This window comes from Pongo abelii, chromosome X (genome assembly GCF_028885655.2).
Source record: "Pongo abelii isolate AG06213 chromosome X, NHGRI_mPonAbe1-v2.0_pri, whole genome shotgun sequence".
Lineage (NCBI taxonomy): Eukaryota > Metazoa > Chordata > Mammalia > Primates > Hominidae > Pongo > Pongo abelii.
Window position 1 is genome coordinate 135,743,380 of NC_072008.2, and position 15,671 is coordinate 135,759,050.

Sequence of the window (15,671 nt, forward strand, 5' to 3'; positions counted from 1 at the left end):
GTTTTCAGATACAGAGAGCTGGGTTTCTTCACTCCTATCCGTAAAATGGAGGTGGAGAGGAAATAACTGGTGTCTACATTGTGTCCTCTGATATTCCTCTATAAATGACAGGTCAGGGCTTGGGGAGATGGAACCAGGAGGTGAGGGCTGGGAGAGCCAAATGGTGTCCAGTTGAGAGGTAGAGGCAGCCGTGAACTTCATTGGATTTGATTAGATATCCCAGGCCCAGCTTAGTCCAGGGGCCCATTCATTGACCATGCCTTGCCTTGTACTTTCCAGAGAAGAACAGTTCTCCTCCGGACCCAGTTTTGAAACCATCTCTGCTAGTGGTCTGAATGCTGCCCTGGCCCACTACAGGTACTTGAGGAAAAAGAATTTTCTAGGGCCCTGTTGGGGGATCCTGTTGTGTGTATACAGGAACAGAGTAGGGGAGGGGAACGTTCTGGGACCCGAGTCCACGTTGAAGGTCCGAGGCCCTTAGCCCTGTGGGGGCTGGGAGAGGAGCTCAGTGTGGAGTAGGGAGTTGCCTTGTAATGAAAAGGCCTGAGCGCTGGAGGCTGGGGGACCTGGAAGGAAGACGCCGATGCCATTGGATGCTTTTCCCTGGCTTCCCGTGTGTTGCTTATGTTAGCTAATGCTTAAAGCTCATGAGCTCACATGGAGAGAGGTCTGTTCACTCAGCCTGAACCAACCAAGGTGGGCCTAAGATACAGGCTAGCCAGGTGTTTGGCCCTATGGAAAACAAACCCCTGCAGGCCTGCCTGATGAAAAGCTGACCAGCTGCCTCCGCGTGGCATGGGCACAGCAGGGAAAGGTCAATGCCCTCCAAGGGAGTGCCTGACATGTCCCAGAATTCCATCCTCTGCTGTCCCCTGGTGTCTCCCACGCCTTTGGCTGCCTTGCCCCAGCCCCTCCTACCCACTTGGGCTAGAGTGGCAGGATGGGTGCTCCTCAGCTTTACCACCTCTTGCTCTGCAGCCCCACCCTGGAGGTATCCTCCCTTCCTGTGCTCTGCTTCTTCTCAGGGCCCTCTGCTCTCGGAGGCAGCAGGAAGTTAGAGACAAAGGGCCAGAGGGAGCATCTGGGTAGAGGCCCAGCTCTTTGTCGCTTTACCATGCATCCTCGTGCAAGCCCCTTGGCCTCCACAGGCCTGCTTCTCCTTATGGAAAAGGAGACAGCTGATCTGGGGGGTCTCTAGGGCTCTCCCAGCTCTCACATTCTGGGCTTTACCCTCTCTCTCCTCCCTGGAGACCAGGGCCTGGCTCAGCCAGGTGCAGGATTAACAGACGTGTGCCGAGGACAGCAGCAACGGAAGCTAAGTTCTCTTCCAGGGCCCTTTGGGATAGAATGACTTCCTCCAGAGGGACTGGCCTGGAAGCCCAGGCCCCAGAGGTCCTCCCACCAAGGCCTCCCACGTGACCCAGTGCAGGATTAGGCTGACCCTCTCAGCATTCTCTCCCCTTCTCAGCCCGACCAAGGAGATGAACCGCAAGCTGTCCTCAGATGAGATGTACCTGCTGGACTCTGGGGGGCAGTACTGGTATGTACCCCTCACCTCACCCTAGCCTGGATGTCTCTGCTCAGACCTCCTGAGCCTGCCAAGAGTCAGCCAAAGCTTTCCCTTCCTGGGCCACGGATTCTTTGTCTGAGAAAGGAGAGACCTGGAATGAGCCCCGAACATCCTTCCCATTTTCACACATGGGGGTCCCTGCACAGTGGGAAATACACAGAGGCTGGAATAGTGGCAGGACCCAGGCAGCACCTCTGTGGGAATTAGGAAAAGACTCCCTTTGCTCAAGTTACTGTTTTTTGTGGGTTGTTTGTTTGTTTGTTTTTTGACAGAGTCTCACTCTGTCGCCCAGGTTTGGAGTGCAGTGGCGCGATCTTGGCTCACTGCAACCTCTGCATCCCGGGTTCAAGTGATTCTCCTGCCTCAGCCTTCCAAGTAGCTGGGATTACAGGTGTCCACCACCATGCCCAGCTATATATATATGTAGTAGATATATATATAGTAGATATATATATACACATATATATATACATATCCATCTCTACTATATATACTCCATCTCTACTATATATATATATATATGAGTAGAGATGGAGTTTCACCATGTTGGCCAGGCTGGTCTCAAACTCCTGACCTCAGGTGATCCACCTGCCCCAGCCTCCCAAAGTGCTGGGATTACAGACATGAGCCACCATGCCCAGCCTCAAGTAAAATGTTTTCTAAGTCCACGTATTATTACACAGTCTGAGCAACTATACTCAATGTCCCTGCCTGGCTACACAAACACATATACCCTACTCTCATCCACTTGTGCACACCCTGGACACCCCCGCACCACCAACGTCATGCAGACTCCTCAGCCTCCTCTTCCCCATGACACTGTTCAGGGTGGAGGTGGGGGCAGATGAGAGAAGCAACCCTTTCGATGGGCTACCTTTGTACAGTGTACAACCTGAATGCTCAGACATGACAGCCGTGCAGAATAGGCTAACCTGGCCAGGCGTAGTGGCTCACACCTGTAATCTCAGCACTTTGGGAGGCTGAGGCAGGCAGATCACCTGAGGTCAGGAGCTTGAGACCAGCCTGGGCAACATGGTGAAACCCCATCTCTACTAAAAATACAAAAATTTTCCGGGTGTGGTGGAGCATGCTTCCCAAGGGAAGCTGAGGCAGGAGAATCGCTTGAATCCGGGAGGCGGAGGTTGCAGTGAGCCGAGATCATGACACTGCACTCCAGTCTGAGCAATACAGCAAGACTGTAAAAAAAAAAAGAAAGAAAGAAAAAGAAAAGAATAGGCTAACCCTATTCCTTCCAAACGTGTGGCCAATCATTCACACCAGAGTTGAGCTGAGCTGAGCTGACCTGAAAGATTTTCCCTTCTCATTGAGGAAGGAAGTGTGGGAAGCGTGGGGTGGGACAAAAGAAGGGCCATACTGAACCGATGGAGGAGCAACGAGTCCTGTGGAAATGGCGAATGTGCTAACGACAGAGGCTCTTTGCTTGTTCTTAGCACAGCTCTAGGGGATCCAGAGTAGCAGGCGCTCAGCTTAGCAGCCTTTGCTGGTCAGGAGTTCGATGCTGTGTGTACTTGAGATGGCCAATGAGCAAAGGGGAAGTGAATTTGTGGGGGCGTTGCTGGAATGGGGTGTGCTCAGAGTAGGGTGAGGCCGGGAAATAGTCACCTCACTTCTTCTTCTTTCCTTCTGAAGAAGAAGGTCACCACACCCCATGACCCAAGGAAGAGCCCCAGGGCCCTGGGACCATTTCTCCCCTCTCCCTCACCAAGGCATGATCACAGGGGCCATCCTGTGCCAACTGCTGTAGCTGGGAGTTGGGAATCAGACCTTGGGACTGAGGCTTCACCTAACTGGAACTCAGCAAATCACTGGGTCAGATCCGTGTTTGCCATGAAGAGGACTGTGTGGAGAGGCAGTGCTTGCTCTAGGCCTGGCTTCACTGAGGTTCAAAGAGGGAAACAGCCACATGGCCTCAATGGCCTCATCTGTGAACTGGGGATAATGAAGCCTCCTCTGCCATTCTTCCCAGGGAACAGCAAAAGTGTCCTATAAATGGTCGATAACTCTCTGAATATGAGAGTGTTATGATAACATAATCTCTCTGGACCTCAGTTTCCCCAGCTGTAAAAAGGGGACAATCCCCTTTCTGCCTCCCAGGAAGCCTGGAAGAAGCCTTGCTTTCATAACCAGCCGGACCCAAGGAAACCCAGACCTACAGAACAGCCAAAATGAGTGGGATGGGGGAGGAGTGTGTAGGGTGGGGAGTCACACTTGTCAGACAACTTAGTAACTTTTAACTTGATAGCTTTGCAGAGGCCTTTCACACATAGGTGCTGAAGAGGGGATTTTGATTACGGTAGCTGTCTTCTTCCTTTCGCTGTCCACCCATCCCATCCCAGCCCTGCCACTTGTGGAAAGCACACAGAAAGCACATGGCCCCAGTCCCTAGCCCCAGGCATTTGGCAGAGCAGGACACGTTGGTTTTCCTTCTCCATAGGGACGGGACCACAGACGTCACCAGAACAGTCCACTGGGGCACCCCCTCTGCCTTCCAGAAGGTAAGCATGGGCCCAGATTTCCCCTCACCACCCTCCCCCAAGGGGGCACCCAAGCAGTCAAGATCCCTTCCATTTCAGAGGCTAAAACTGAAGCTCAGAGAGGTTAAGTAGTTTTCCCAAGGTGACACCATTGGTGCCGGAAAACCCAGTGCTCCCTGCTGCTTCCCCAGGGATATTTCAGGCCATTGACAAGGCCTCAGCCCAAGCTGAGCCTCATCCTATTCTGGTAAATCAGTGCACAAGTATTTTTTTGTTGTTGCCTGTGTGCCTGGCCCTGTACTCAGCAGAAAGGAGAAAGAAAGGCATCCCAAGTGGAGGAAAACGGCACAAGTGAAGCCTCCGCGGTGGAAAGGAGCCAGAGGTGTTCAGGAAACAGGGAGGGCTGGCCAGCTGGGGCAGAGGCGAGGGCATTGTCTCTGTGCACCAGAGGGCCCTGGGGGTGGAGCAGCGAGCTGCCGTCATGCTGCATGCAGCAGGCCGACTATGGGGCAGACATTGTGCTGGAAACCCAGAGAGGGGAGCAAAATGCTGTCCAGGTCTCCAGGAGCTCACAGTTTAGCGGCGGAGTCTGCTGCCTCTGGCTGTCCTCCCCAAAGTGACAAGTCTGTGAGCGTGTGCGGTGACGGAGATTCACCACATCGCCTCTGGAAGTGACCAGAAGAGGCCACGGTCAGCCCACCTCCCTCCCCTGACAGAGGAAGGCTAAGCTGCCAAGTCAGCAAACCTCAACCCTCATGAAAGGCCTTAAGAAAACTCAGCAGCCGTCACAGCCGCAGGAATGAGAGCGCTAAACTTCCGTGAAGCATGCGCGCTGTTGGCAGCACCTTGTGTACGTTAGTCTGCCCGCCTCTCCCCACAACCTTAGGAGCTAGGTCCTGTTATCTTCCCATCGCAGATAAGGAAACTGAGGCACACAGCAGTTAAAGTTGCCTGCCCAAGGTCTCAGAGTAAGTGGCTGAGTCAGGATTCAGCCCAGGGAGTCACAGCCTCGGTTCACCGCCACCAAGTGTCTCCTGCAGATATTGTAATGATCCTCATAGACCAGCCAGAGGGAAGCATGTGATGGAGCCCCAGCTTTGGGAAGGCCCTCCTCAGCCTCTGCTGGCCATCTTCCAGAACCCGGGCAGCCACATATGACGATGCAACTCCCCCCACCCTGCCCACACATACCCAGGCCTGGGCCCTGCACCATGTATCCATAGGCCAAGCAGCTGGAAACTCCCCTGGCTCCTCCTCCCGTCCTCCACATCACCTCTTCCTCTCCCCATCAGGAGGCGTATACCCGTGTGCTGATAGGAAATATTGACCTGTCCAGGCTTATCTTTCCCGCTGCTACATCAGGTGGGTTTCAGAAACCAGACTGGACACAGCCTCAGGCCCTGATTTCACAGGACTCAGAATATCACCCTGGGAGGCTGGTGGGGCAAGGATTTTGTCATCATCCCATCCCTTATGTAGATGAGAAAATCCAGCCTAGAGAGAGAAAGTGACTTGCCCAAGGTCACACAGAAGGTTAGCGGGAGACCCAGGCCTTGAACCCAAGTTTCCTGCCTCTTAATCTAACACTGTTACTCAGAGGTGGGAGAGATCAGTGGGCCACAGCAGTTATGGGAGGATTCTTAGAGGAATTAGGTGTCAAAGTGCAAAGCCCTGACAGATGGGGAGAAATTACAGTAGAGGCATCAATCCAGGTAATGGATACAATGTATGGTAAGCTGGAGATAGTGATGGGCTGGTCTGGCGAGGGAACCACTAACTCCATCCATCAGCCCTTCTCCATCCCAGACCAACATCATTGCATCGGTGCATGCTTAGCGACCTCTCAGTGGCCCCTCTTCTTAGGCACCACTCTGATAGTGGAGCAGGAAGGGGCAAGGTGGACAGTCTTCGGTAAAGCCATCTGACTGGGGTCAATCTCTCTTCCCTTCCAGGGCGAATGGTGGAGGCCTTTGCCCGCAGAGCCTTGTGGGATGCTGGTCTCAATTATGGTCACGGGACAGGCCACGGCATTGGCAACTTCCTGTGTGTGCATGAGTGTAGGTGTCTCCTCAGCACTCCCCAGGCCCCCCCTTTTATTATACCCTCTATGAAGGTAGAGCATTTCACAGGTATGGAAATGACAAAGACCCACAAAGATGCCATGATCTACCCAAGGTTACCCAGCTCCACAGGGTAAGTGAGGAATGCCAGCAGCAGACCAGTCCTGCTGGCTGCTTGGCATTCAAGAGGGCACCAGAAAGAGGGTCAAGGCCTAGTGGGTAACTTGTATAGATCCCAGAGAAATAAAAGCCAGAGCCAGCTGCATGTGGTGACTCACGCCCGTAGTCCCACTGCTTTGGGAGGCCAAGGTGGGAGGATCACTTGAGGCCAGGAGTTTGAGATCAGCCTGGGAAACACAGCAAGACCCCGTCTCTACAAAAGAAATGTTTTAAGTATCCAGGTATGGTGGCATGTGCCTGTAGTCCCGGCTACTCGGGAGGCTGAGGTGGGAGGATCCCAGGAGGTCAAGGCTGCAATTAGCTATGATGGCGCCACTGCGCTCCAGCCTGGGCAACGCAGCAAGACCCCTCTCAATACTTAAATAAATAATAAAAGCCAGAGCCAATCTGGTGTGTTCCAGGCCCAGGCAGACAATGATGTAATGGACCTGTGCTCATAGAGATGCTCTGGGATCCTGACTTATCTGCTCTTCCTCGGAAGCTGCTCACTTCCAAGCTGGTGAGTATAGGAGAACTGATACCATGTTTATGTCTTCCTTTCTAGGGCCAGTGGGATTCCAGTCCAACAACATCGCCATGGCCAAGGGCATGTTCACTTCCATTGGTATGGCCCTCAGGCCCCTCTACCTCACCACCCCATCCCAGAGCAGGGCTAGCCCAGGACTGCAGTCTAGAGTGTACCAGCCTTCAGAGGAGCACAGCAGGCACTAGTACAGCTCGGGACTCACCTCCCCATTCCCACCGCTACGCCCAGCCCCAAATGGCTTGTCCCACCCTAATTCCAGCTCCCCTCAGCCCAGACTCTCTTTTTGCTCTTGGGAGTTGGTTCCCAGCTGTATATTCAGATGAGATCAGGCGCGTTCAGGGTGGTATGGCCGTAGACCCAGCTGTATAACCAGACTCTGGAGTTGCCAAATGCTGGAGTAACAGGACAGTGGCATCCAGGGAGATGGGAGTACCTTCAGGACCCAAGTGGGTTTTTAGGGCTTCCCTGCTGGGCTACAGGGAAGAGAGGGTGAGTCAGAGATGCCCCTGTGGGGGATCTGAGGCCTGACAGGGATGAGTTGCCTCTGCTTAGCCAACAAGCATCTAACCAGTTGTGGGGCTGCCAGAGTCAACAGCCAGGGGACAGCCAGGCAGCCAGTCCCTCCAGCCACTCATCAGTAGGTACAGGAAGCCTGGGCTTGGGCCCTCTCCCAGCTTGATGCCACCAGCATCTCTGTGTCTCCCAGAACCTGGTTACTATAAGGATGGAGAATTTGGGATCCGTCTCGAAGACGTGGCTCTCGTGGTAGAAGCAAAGACCAAGGTAAGCTGCCACCAGGATGGGCTGGAGGTGTGGGCAGCATGTCAGAGACTTTGGGCTTCATGGGAGGAAAGGGGGGAGGAAGATCAAAGGAGAAGGGCATTTAGTGTGCAGGCATGAATTTATTTGGAGTCTTCCTTAGGAATTCCATAAGTCAGACTTTTCAAACTCGCTTGCACATTTGAATCACCCAGAGAGTTTTCTGGTGCTTTAAATGCCCATGCCCAGGCCCCATTCCAGACCAAGTGAATCAGTATCCCTGCCCTATATCATTGGTTCTCAATGCACATAATAATTGCCAGGGGAGCTTGTTAGAAATAAAGATTCTGTATAATAGCAGCCAACAAGATAAAATACCTAGATGTAAACTTTAAAAGGCTTACATGGAGAAACTCTCTACTAAGGGACATAAAAAAGATTTAAGTAAATGGTGCTCTCTGGAGAGAAGCCTCAATATTATGAAGATATCATTTCTCTCTAAATTAATCTATAAATTCAAGACAACCTCAATTCCAGTGCTAACTGGATACTTTTGTAACTTCACAAAATGACAGTCAAGTTTATTTGTAAAAATAAACATGCGAAGATAGCTAGGAAAATTCTGAAAAAGAAGAGCAGGGCCAGGTGCAGTGCCTCACGCCTGTAATCCCAGCACTCTGGGAGGCCAAGGCAGAAGGATGGCTTGAGCTCAGGAGTTTGAGACCAGCCTGGGCGACATGGCGAGACCCCATCTCTACAAAAAATACAAAAATAATTAGTTGGGCGTGGTGTCATGCACCTGCAGTCCCAGCTACTCGGAAGGCTGGGGTGGGAGGATGGTCTGAGCCTAGGGAGGTTGAGGCTGCAGTGAGCTGTGATCACGCCACTGCACTCTAGCCTCGGTGACAGAGCAAAACCCAATCTAAAAAAAAGCAATAAGAAAAGTCAGTCCTCTCAAATTTGAACACAAACTACTATAACTAAAACAGTATGACACTGGAGATGAAATAGACAACTGTAACAATGAAACAGAACAATTAGTCCAGAAATAAACCCTCTTATTCCCATAAACAACATGGGAATTTAGTTTACAAGAAAGCTGATTTTTAAAACAGTAAGAAAAAAATGATTATTCAGCAAATGGACAGGGGGAACAAATGGCTAATCATTTGGGGGGATTAAACTGAATAACCTCCAAAATAAAATTCCAAATGGACCAAAGTTGTAAGGTGAGCAATGAGACCACAAAGGATGTAGAGGAAAACCTATATCAATTCATTTATAATCTCAGGGTGGAAAAGAGTCTTTCTGTGCAAGACCAGAAGCCATGAAGGAAAAGATTAATGACTCTGACTAAATAGAAAATGGAAACAATGTTTATGGAAACAATGCCATAAACAAAGCCAAGAGATGTGTGACAAATATATCTTGGCTTTGTTTATGGCATTTTGAGAGGGTGAGCTTTCTTATTTTACCATGAACTTTTACAAATCCATAACACAAAAATAGACAAAACAGGAAAAAATAGGGCAAAGGACATGAAAAGGCAATTCACTAAAATTAACACCAAATGGTCCACATGCATGTGGAACGATGCTGAAGTTCATCCTTAAAGAAATACAAGGCCAGGCGTGGTGGCTTACGCCTGTAATCCCAGCACTTTGGAAGGCCAAGGCGGGTGGATCACCTGAGGTCAGGAGTTCGAGACCAGCCTGACCAACATGGAGAAACCCCATATCTACTAAAAATACAAAATTAGCCGGGTGCGGCGGTGCATGCCTGTAATCCCAGCTACTCAGGGGGCTGAATCAGGAGAGTCACTTCAACCTGGGAGGCGGAGGTTGCGGTGAGCCAAGATCATGCCATTGTACTCCAACCTGGGCAACAAGAGCAAAACTCTGTCTCAAAAAAAAAAATACAAATCAGGGCCAGGCGTGGTGGTTCACACCTGTAATCCCAACACTTTGGGAGGCAGAGTTCAGCTGATCACTTGAGGTCAGGAGTTCAAGACCAGCCTGGCCAACATGGTGAAGCCCCATTTCTACTAAAAATACAAAAATTAGCCAGGCGTGGTAGTGTGTGCCTGTAATCTCAGCTACTCAGGAGGCTGAGGCAAGAGAATCGCTTGAACCTGGGAGATGGAGGTTGCAGTGAGCCGAGATCACACCACTGCACTCCAGCCTGGGCGACAGAGCAAGAATCTGTCTCTAAAAAAAGAAGAAGAAAAAGAAAGAAAAGAGAAGGGAAAAAAAGTCTCTTTCTTGCTCAGTTTCCTTCCTGAGAACACTTCAGGCACATGTAGCGTATGTATCTATCTATGTATATATTTTGAAAATTCAAACAAAATGGATTCTACCGTACATACTTTTCTGCACCTTGCTTCCCTGCCCCGCTGCCCCTTACTTAATAGTAAACCTAGGAGAGTGCTCTACAATAGCACAGGGAGATCTACCTCATTCTTTTTAAGGGTTGTGGAAGAGCCTATAGTATGTGGATGTCCTATGATTTATTTAACCAACCGTGGATATTGAGGCTGTTTCCAAATTTTTACTATATTTGCCATCAATGCTACAAATCAACCTCACTGTATAAACATCTTGGTGAGCTTTTGGGACTATATCCAGAAGGTACATATCTGGCGTAGGGATTTCCAAGACAAAAAGTACAAGCATTTTTAATAGGTAATTTGATAGATATTGTCAAACTGCCCTCCAGAAAGGTTGCACCGATTGTACTTTCTCCAACAGTGTGTGTGTGAGAGTGCCCATTTCCTCACATACTCACTAGCACTGAGAATCATCAAAGTCACTAATTTTTCCAATCTGATAGGTGAAACATGGTATTCTACTGTTGTTTTGACTTGTATCTCTTTTTTTTTTTTTTTTTTTTTTTTTTTTTTTTTTTTTTTTGACGGAGTCTCCCTCTTTCTCCCAGGCTGGAGTGCAGTGCGAGATCTTGGCTCACCGCAACCTCCGCCTCCCGGGTTCAAGTGATTCTCTTGCCTCAGCCTCTTGAGTAGCTGGGATTACAGGCGCACACCACCACGACTGGCTAATTTTTGTATTTTTAGTAGAAACAGGGTTTCACCATGTTGGCCAGGCTGGTCTTGAACTCCTGACCTCAGGTGATCCACCTGCCTTGGCCACCCAAAGTTCTGGATTACAGGCGTGAGCCACCACACCCAGCCTTGTATTTCTTTAAGGATGAACTTCAGCATCGTTCCACATGCATGTGGACCATTTGGTGTTAATTTTAGTGAATTGCCTTTTCATGTCCTTTGCCTTATTTTTTCATGTTTTGCCTATTTTTGTCTTATGGATTTGTAAAAGCTCATGGCAAATATGAAAATTCACCCTCTCTCTGTGATATGTGCTATATTTGTCTCACATCTCTTGGCTTTGTTTATGGCACTGTTTCCATAAACATTGTTTCCATTTTCTATTTAGTTCAGTCGGAGTTATTAATCTTTTCCTTCATAGCTTGTGGTCTTACACAGAAAGACTCTTTTCCACCCTGAGATTATAAATGAATTGATATAGGTTTTCCTCTACATCTTTTGTGGTTTCAGCCTCTCGAGTAGCTGGGACTACAGGCGCCCACCACCATGCCCAACTAATTTTTGTATTTTTAGTAGAGAGTAGAGACGGGGTTTCACCATGTTGGTAATGCTGGTCTTGAACTCCTGACCTCAAATGATCCACCCACCTCAGCCTCCCAAAGTGCTGGGATTACAGGCGTGAGCCATCCATTGCACCTGGCCTCTTTTTTTTTTTAAGAGACAGGGTCTCACTCTGTTGCCGAGGCTGGAGTGCAGTGGCATGATCACAGCCCACTGTAGCCTCGACCTCCTGGGCTCAGGTGATGCTCCCACCCTTCCACCTCAGCCTCCCAAATAACTAGGACCATAGATGGACACCACCATGCTCAGCTAATTTTTGTATTTTTTTGTAGAGACTGGTGTATTAGTCTGTTCTTACATTGCTGTAAAGATACTACCCAAGACTGGGTAATTTTTAAAGGAAAGAGGTTTAATTGGCTCACAGTTCCACATGCCTGGGGAGGCCTTGGGAAACTTACAATCATGGCAGAAGGCGAAGAGGAAGCAAGGATCTTGACATGGTGGCAGGAAAGAGAGAGCTAACAAGAGCAGGGAAAACTGTCTTATAAAACCATCAGATCAGCTGGGCGTGGTGGGTCATGCCTGTAACCCCAGCACTTTGGGAAGCTGAGGTGGGCGGTTCACCTGAGCTTAGGAGTTCGAGACCAGCCTGGCCAACATGGTGAAACCGCATCTCTACAAAAAATACAAAAATTATCTGGGTGTGGTGGTGCCCATCAATAACCCCAGCTACTTGGGAGGCTGAGGTAGAAGGATCACCTGAGCCCAGGAGGTAGAGGCTGCAGAGGGCCGTGATCGCGTCACTGCTCTCCAGACTGGGTAACAGAGGGAGATCCTATCTCAAAAAAAATAAAATAAAATAATTGAAATTTAGATTTCTGGGCCCTGCCCTGAGGATTCTGCCTCCAGTAGGTTTGGGAGGTGGGCCCTGGAATCTGCATATTTATCATGCTCCCTAAGTGCTGTTGGTGTGCATACTTTGAAAAACACAAACCTAAGTCTAAATTTTCAGAATCAGGAGGGAAGCACCAAAGGTGGAGCACTAAGTGGCAGACAAGGGGGCTGGCCAAGAGAAGGAACTCTGGAAGGCTCAGGCCCAGCCAGGGTGTCCAGGGTTGATGAGGCCCAGCTCCTTGTGTCCTCCAGGTGGAGTGCTCCCTCCTTCCCTTCAGCCCAGCTCCTCCTCCTCCCTCACTGTCCTGCTTACCCGCCTTCTCTTGTGGGCTCCCAGTACCCAGGGAGCTACCTGACCTTTGAAGTGGTATCATTTGTGCCCTATGACCGGAACCTCATCGATGTCAGCCTGCTGTCTCCCGAGCATGTGAGTGCCCCTCAGCATTGCCTTCTCCCTGACCCTGGGCCTTTCCTGCCTCTGCTACCTGCCACCACATCCTCTGTCCCTGCACCTCCTCCAGGAGGGTCCACACTGGTGGCACCTGCAGACACACACTGGGGCATTCCTCCCCAGCTCATCAGAGACCCCAGAGCTTCTAGAACTTTCCAGTCAGACCAGCCTGCCCAACCCCAGGTAGTGAATAACTGGAGGAATCTGAGATTGGGCCTCTGAGCTCGGCCACTACAAGGCCTGGAACTATAAGTGATCCCTTCCATTCTTTTGCCTCAGTCTCCTCTTTTGTAAGCTGAGGATAAGAATGCCTGCCCAGCTTACTCCCATTCCCGGGCCTGAAATCTACCCACCCCACCGCCCATGAACATCACCATGACATCAAACAGCCAGCGACGGGAACTGCCTCTCAAAAGCCCCAGAAAATTCCGGAAGCCTGATGATGGTGGGGGACCTGTGGCCATCTGGACTATGGTGACAGCTGGAGTACCACAGCAGGGGACTGGGCGTCACCAAGACTTCACCTCTTGGCAGCTTGGCTTGGAGAGGCTCTCACCCCTTCTATCCTTCGCAGCTCCAGTACCTGAATCGCTACTACCAGACCATCCGGGAGAAGGTGGGTCCAGAGCTGCAGAGGCGCCAGCTGCTAGAGGAGTTCGAGTGGCTTCAACAGCACACAGAGCCCCTGGCCGCCAGGGCCCCAGACACCGCCTCCTGGGCCTCTGTGTTAGTGGTCTCCACTCTTGCCATCCTCGGCTGGAGTGCCTAGAGGCTCCAGACTCTCCTGTTAACCCTACATCTAGATGGGGGGCTCCCTTGCTTGGCTCCCTTGCTTAGCTCTCCTCACCCTGCACTGAACACACCCCAAGAGCCCCTGCTGGCCCATTGCCTGGAAACCTTTGCATTCATCCTCCTTCTCCAAGATCAGGCCCCAGGAACACAGAGCTTCTTGGTCCCAGACAGCACCTCCCTGCATCCCAGGGTTGTATACCACACCCTGGGCCCCTAACCTCAGGCCCCGAGATAGGAAAGCCAGCTAGTCTCTTCTCTCCTGTGATCTCAGTAGGCCTAACCTATAACCTAGCACAGACTGCTACAGCTGCTCCCCTCCCGCCAAACAAAACCCCAAGAGAGCAATGCCCCTACCACCCAAGGGTGCTGTGGTCCCAGGAGAGCCCAAACCTATCACCACCTGTTGGGCATAGCCAGAGCTGTTCCCACCCAGCCAGGGCATGAAACATCAACCCCCCACATGTGAACCCATCATTCCTAAACCCTGGGTGAGCTCTATGCCAAGTAACAGCAGAGGGAGTTAAGCCATAGGAATTTGGCTGTGGAGTAAGAGGGAATGCGGTGAGGCACTCTGGAATATGACCCTACCAGAGGTTGGAGAACAAACTTGGGCAGCCAGAACCCGTCACTATTCTAGACTTCCCTGACATTCGAGGAGCCCTTTGAACTTTCCAAAGTGCAGCCACAGCTACAATGCTGTTAAATCCTCCCGCATTCTTGGATGCCCCTTCACCTTGTGTGGACAGTGTCTGGTTTCTCCATTTTACAGACAGGAAAACTGAGCTTCAGACAGGGGGTGGGCTTTGCCTAAGGACACACGCATTTGGTTGGGAGTTGATGGGTCCAGATGAGCCAGCACTCCAGCTCTTTCACCCTTCAGCACCATGCAGAGTCCCTGAGCCCACCTCCCAGCCCTCTCCTCATTCTCTGAGCCCACTGTGGTGAGAAGAATTTGCTCCGGCCAAATTGGCCGTTAGCCACCTGGGTCCACATCCTGCTAAGAGGTTTAAAACAGCCTAACAAAGACACTTGCCTCTGGGTTTTGCATTGTGTCTGCTGTGTTGCCGGAGACTGCTGTCACCTGTGGCTTTTGTGGTGGGGGAGGAAGAAGAGAGGGTGAGGTGGGGGTGGGGAGACATGAGGCTCCTAGAAGCTCAGTGGGGGAGCACGTGGGCTTGAGAGTGTGTGTGTGAGCACACATGTATGTGTGCGCATGTGCACAGATGCACGTGCACACCACGCCCAACCAGACAACCTCCAGCCTGTCTAAAAAGGTATTGTAACCTTGTGGAAGGGACAGAAAGGAGCCCTACACTGGGGAACTTGTCAAATGTAGTCCAGAAAAGTTGGGGCTGGCACCTTTGCCAAGCAGCGCACAGTTGGTGGAAGGAAAGAACCAAGGTGCAGGGTGCCAGGCAAAGGCACCAGGCAGAGAAGTCTCCTGGCCTGGGACCATCAGGCCTAGTCTGCTGAGTGTGAGGGTGACCTGTGATGGTTACCATCACCAATGCTTGCATCCAGAGGCCCCAGCCCTGACCAAGCCTTACTGAGTATCTAAAGATGGGCCTCTGTTTGCTAAGTAATTTGCTCCCTCACCTGCTCACCCCACAAAGACAGGTACTACTAATAAAATTAAAGTCATCATCACCCTCATCATCACCCTCATCATCATGACCATCATCATCATCATGACTGCCATTTACTGAGTGTTTATGTGCCACCGTGCAAGAAGCTTTACATGCATTTTCTCATTTAATCCTCACAACCTCTGAGAAGGCCCTTTTCTTATTCCCATTTTACAAGCGTGGGAACTCAGTGAGGCCCATAGAGATTTATCAAGTGGCTCAAAGTCACTTTTTTCATTGGGTAAATGAAAAAAAGACAGATTTAAACCAGTCAGAGGACTCTAGAATCCACTCTCAAGAAAGGGCAAGTCCCGGCCGGGTGTGGTGGCTCACCCCTGTAATCATAGCACTTTGGGAGGCCGAGGTGAGAGGATCACATGAGGCCAGGATTTCGAGAGCAGCCTGGGCAACATGGTGAAACCCCATCTCTACTAAAAATACAAAAATTAGCTGGGTTTGGTGCGCACACCTGTAGTCCCAGCTACTCGGGAGGCTGATGCAGGAGAATTGTTTGAACCCAGGAGGCGGAGGTTGCAGTGAGCTGAGATCATGCCTCTGCACTCCAGCCTGGGCAACAGAGCGAGACTCCATCTCCAAAAAAAATAATAATAATAATAATAAAATAAAGAAAAATAAAGAGGAGTGGTGTGGCTTTCATCATTTTACTGACGAGAAAACTGAGGCTCAAGCAGGATCACAC

The 15,671-nt window shown here is 50.6% G+C and overlaps 1 protein-coding gene across 1 annotated transcript in view; it reads left to right on the forward strand.

Annotated features, from left to right (window-relative positions):
* The window catches only part of XPNPEP2 (X-prolyl aminopeptidase 2), a 30,485-nt gene extending 16,101 nt beyond the window's left edge, over window positions 1-14,384 (forward strand). The window contains exons 13-21 of the mRNA XM_024240697.3: window positions 280-357; window positions 1,469-1,540; window positions 4,026-4,086; window positions 5,358-5,427; window positions 6,018-6,122; window positions 6,850-6,909; window positions 7,538-7,614; window positions 12,441-12,530; window positions 13,129-14,384. Coding sequence (XP_024096465.1) covers window positions 280-357; window positions 1,469-1,540; window positions 4,026-4,086; window positions 5,358-5,427; window positions 6,018-6,122; window positions 6,850-6,909; window positions 7,538-7,614; window positions 12,441-12,530; window positions 13,129-13,323 — 808 coding nt within the window. The 3' untranslated portion in view covers window positions 13,324-14,384. The remainder of the gene's footprint in view (window positions 1-279; window positions 358-1,468; window positions 1,541-4,025; window positions 4,087-5,357; window positions 5,428-6,017; window positions 6,123-6,849; window positions 6,910-7,537; window positions 7,615-12,440; window positions 12,531-13,128) is intronic.
* The last annotated feature ends 1,287 nt before the right edge of the window (window positions 14,385-15,671 follow it).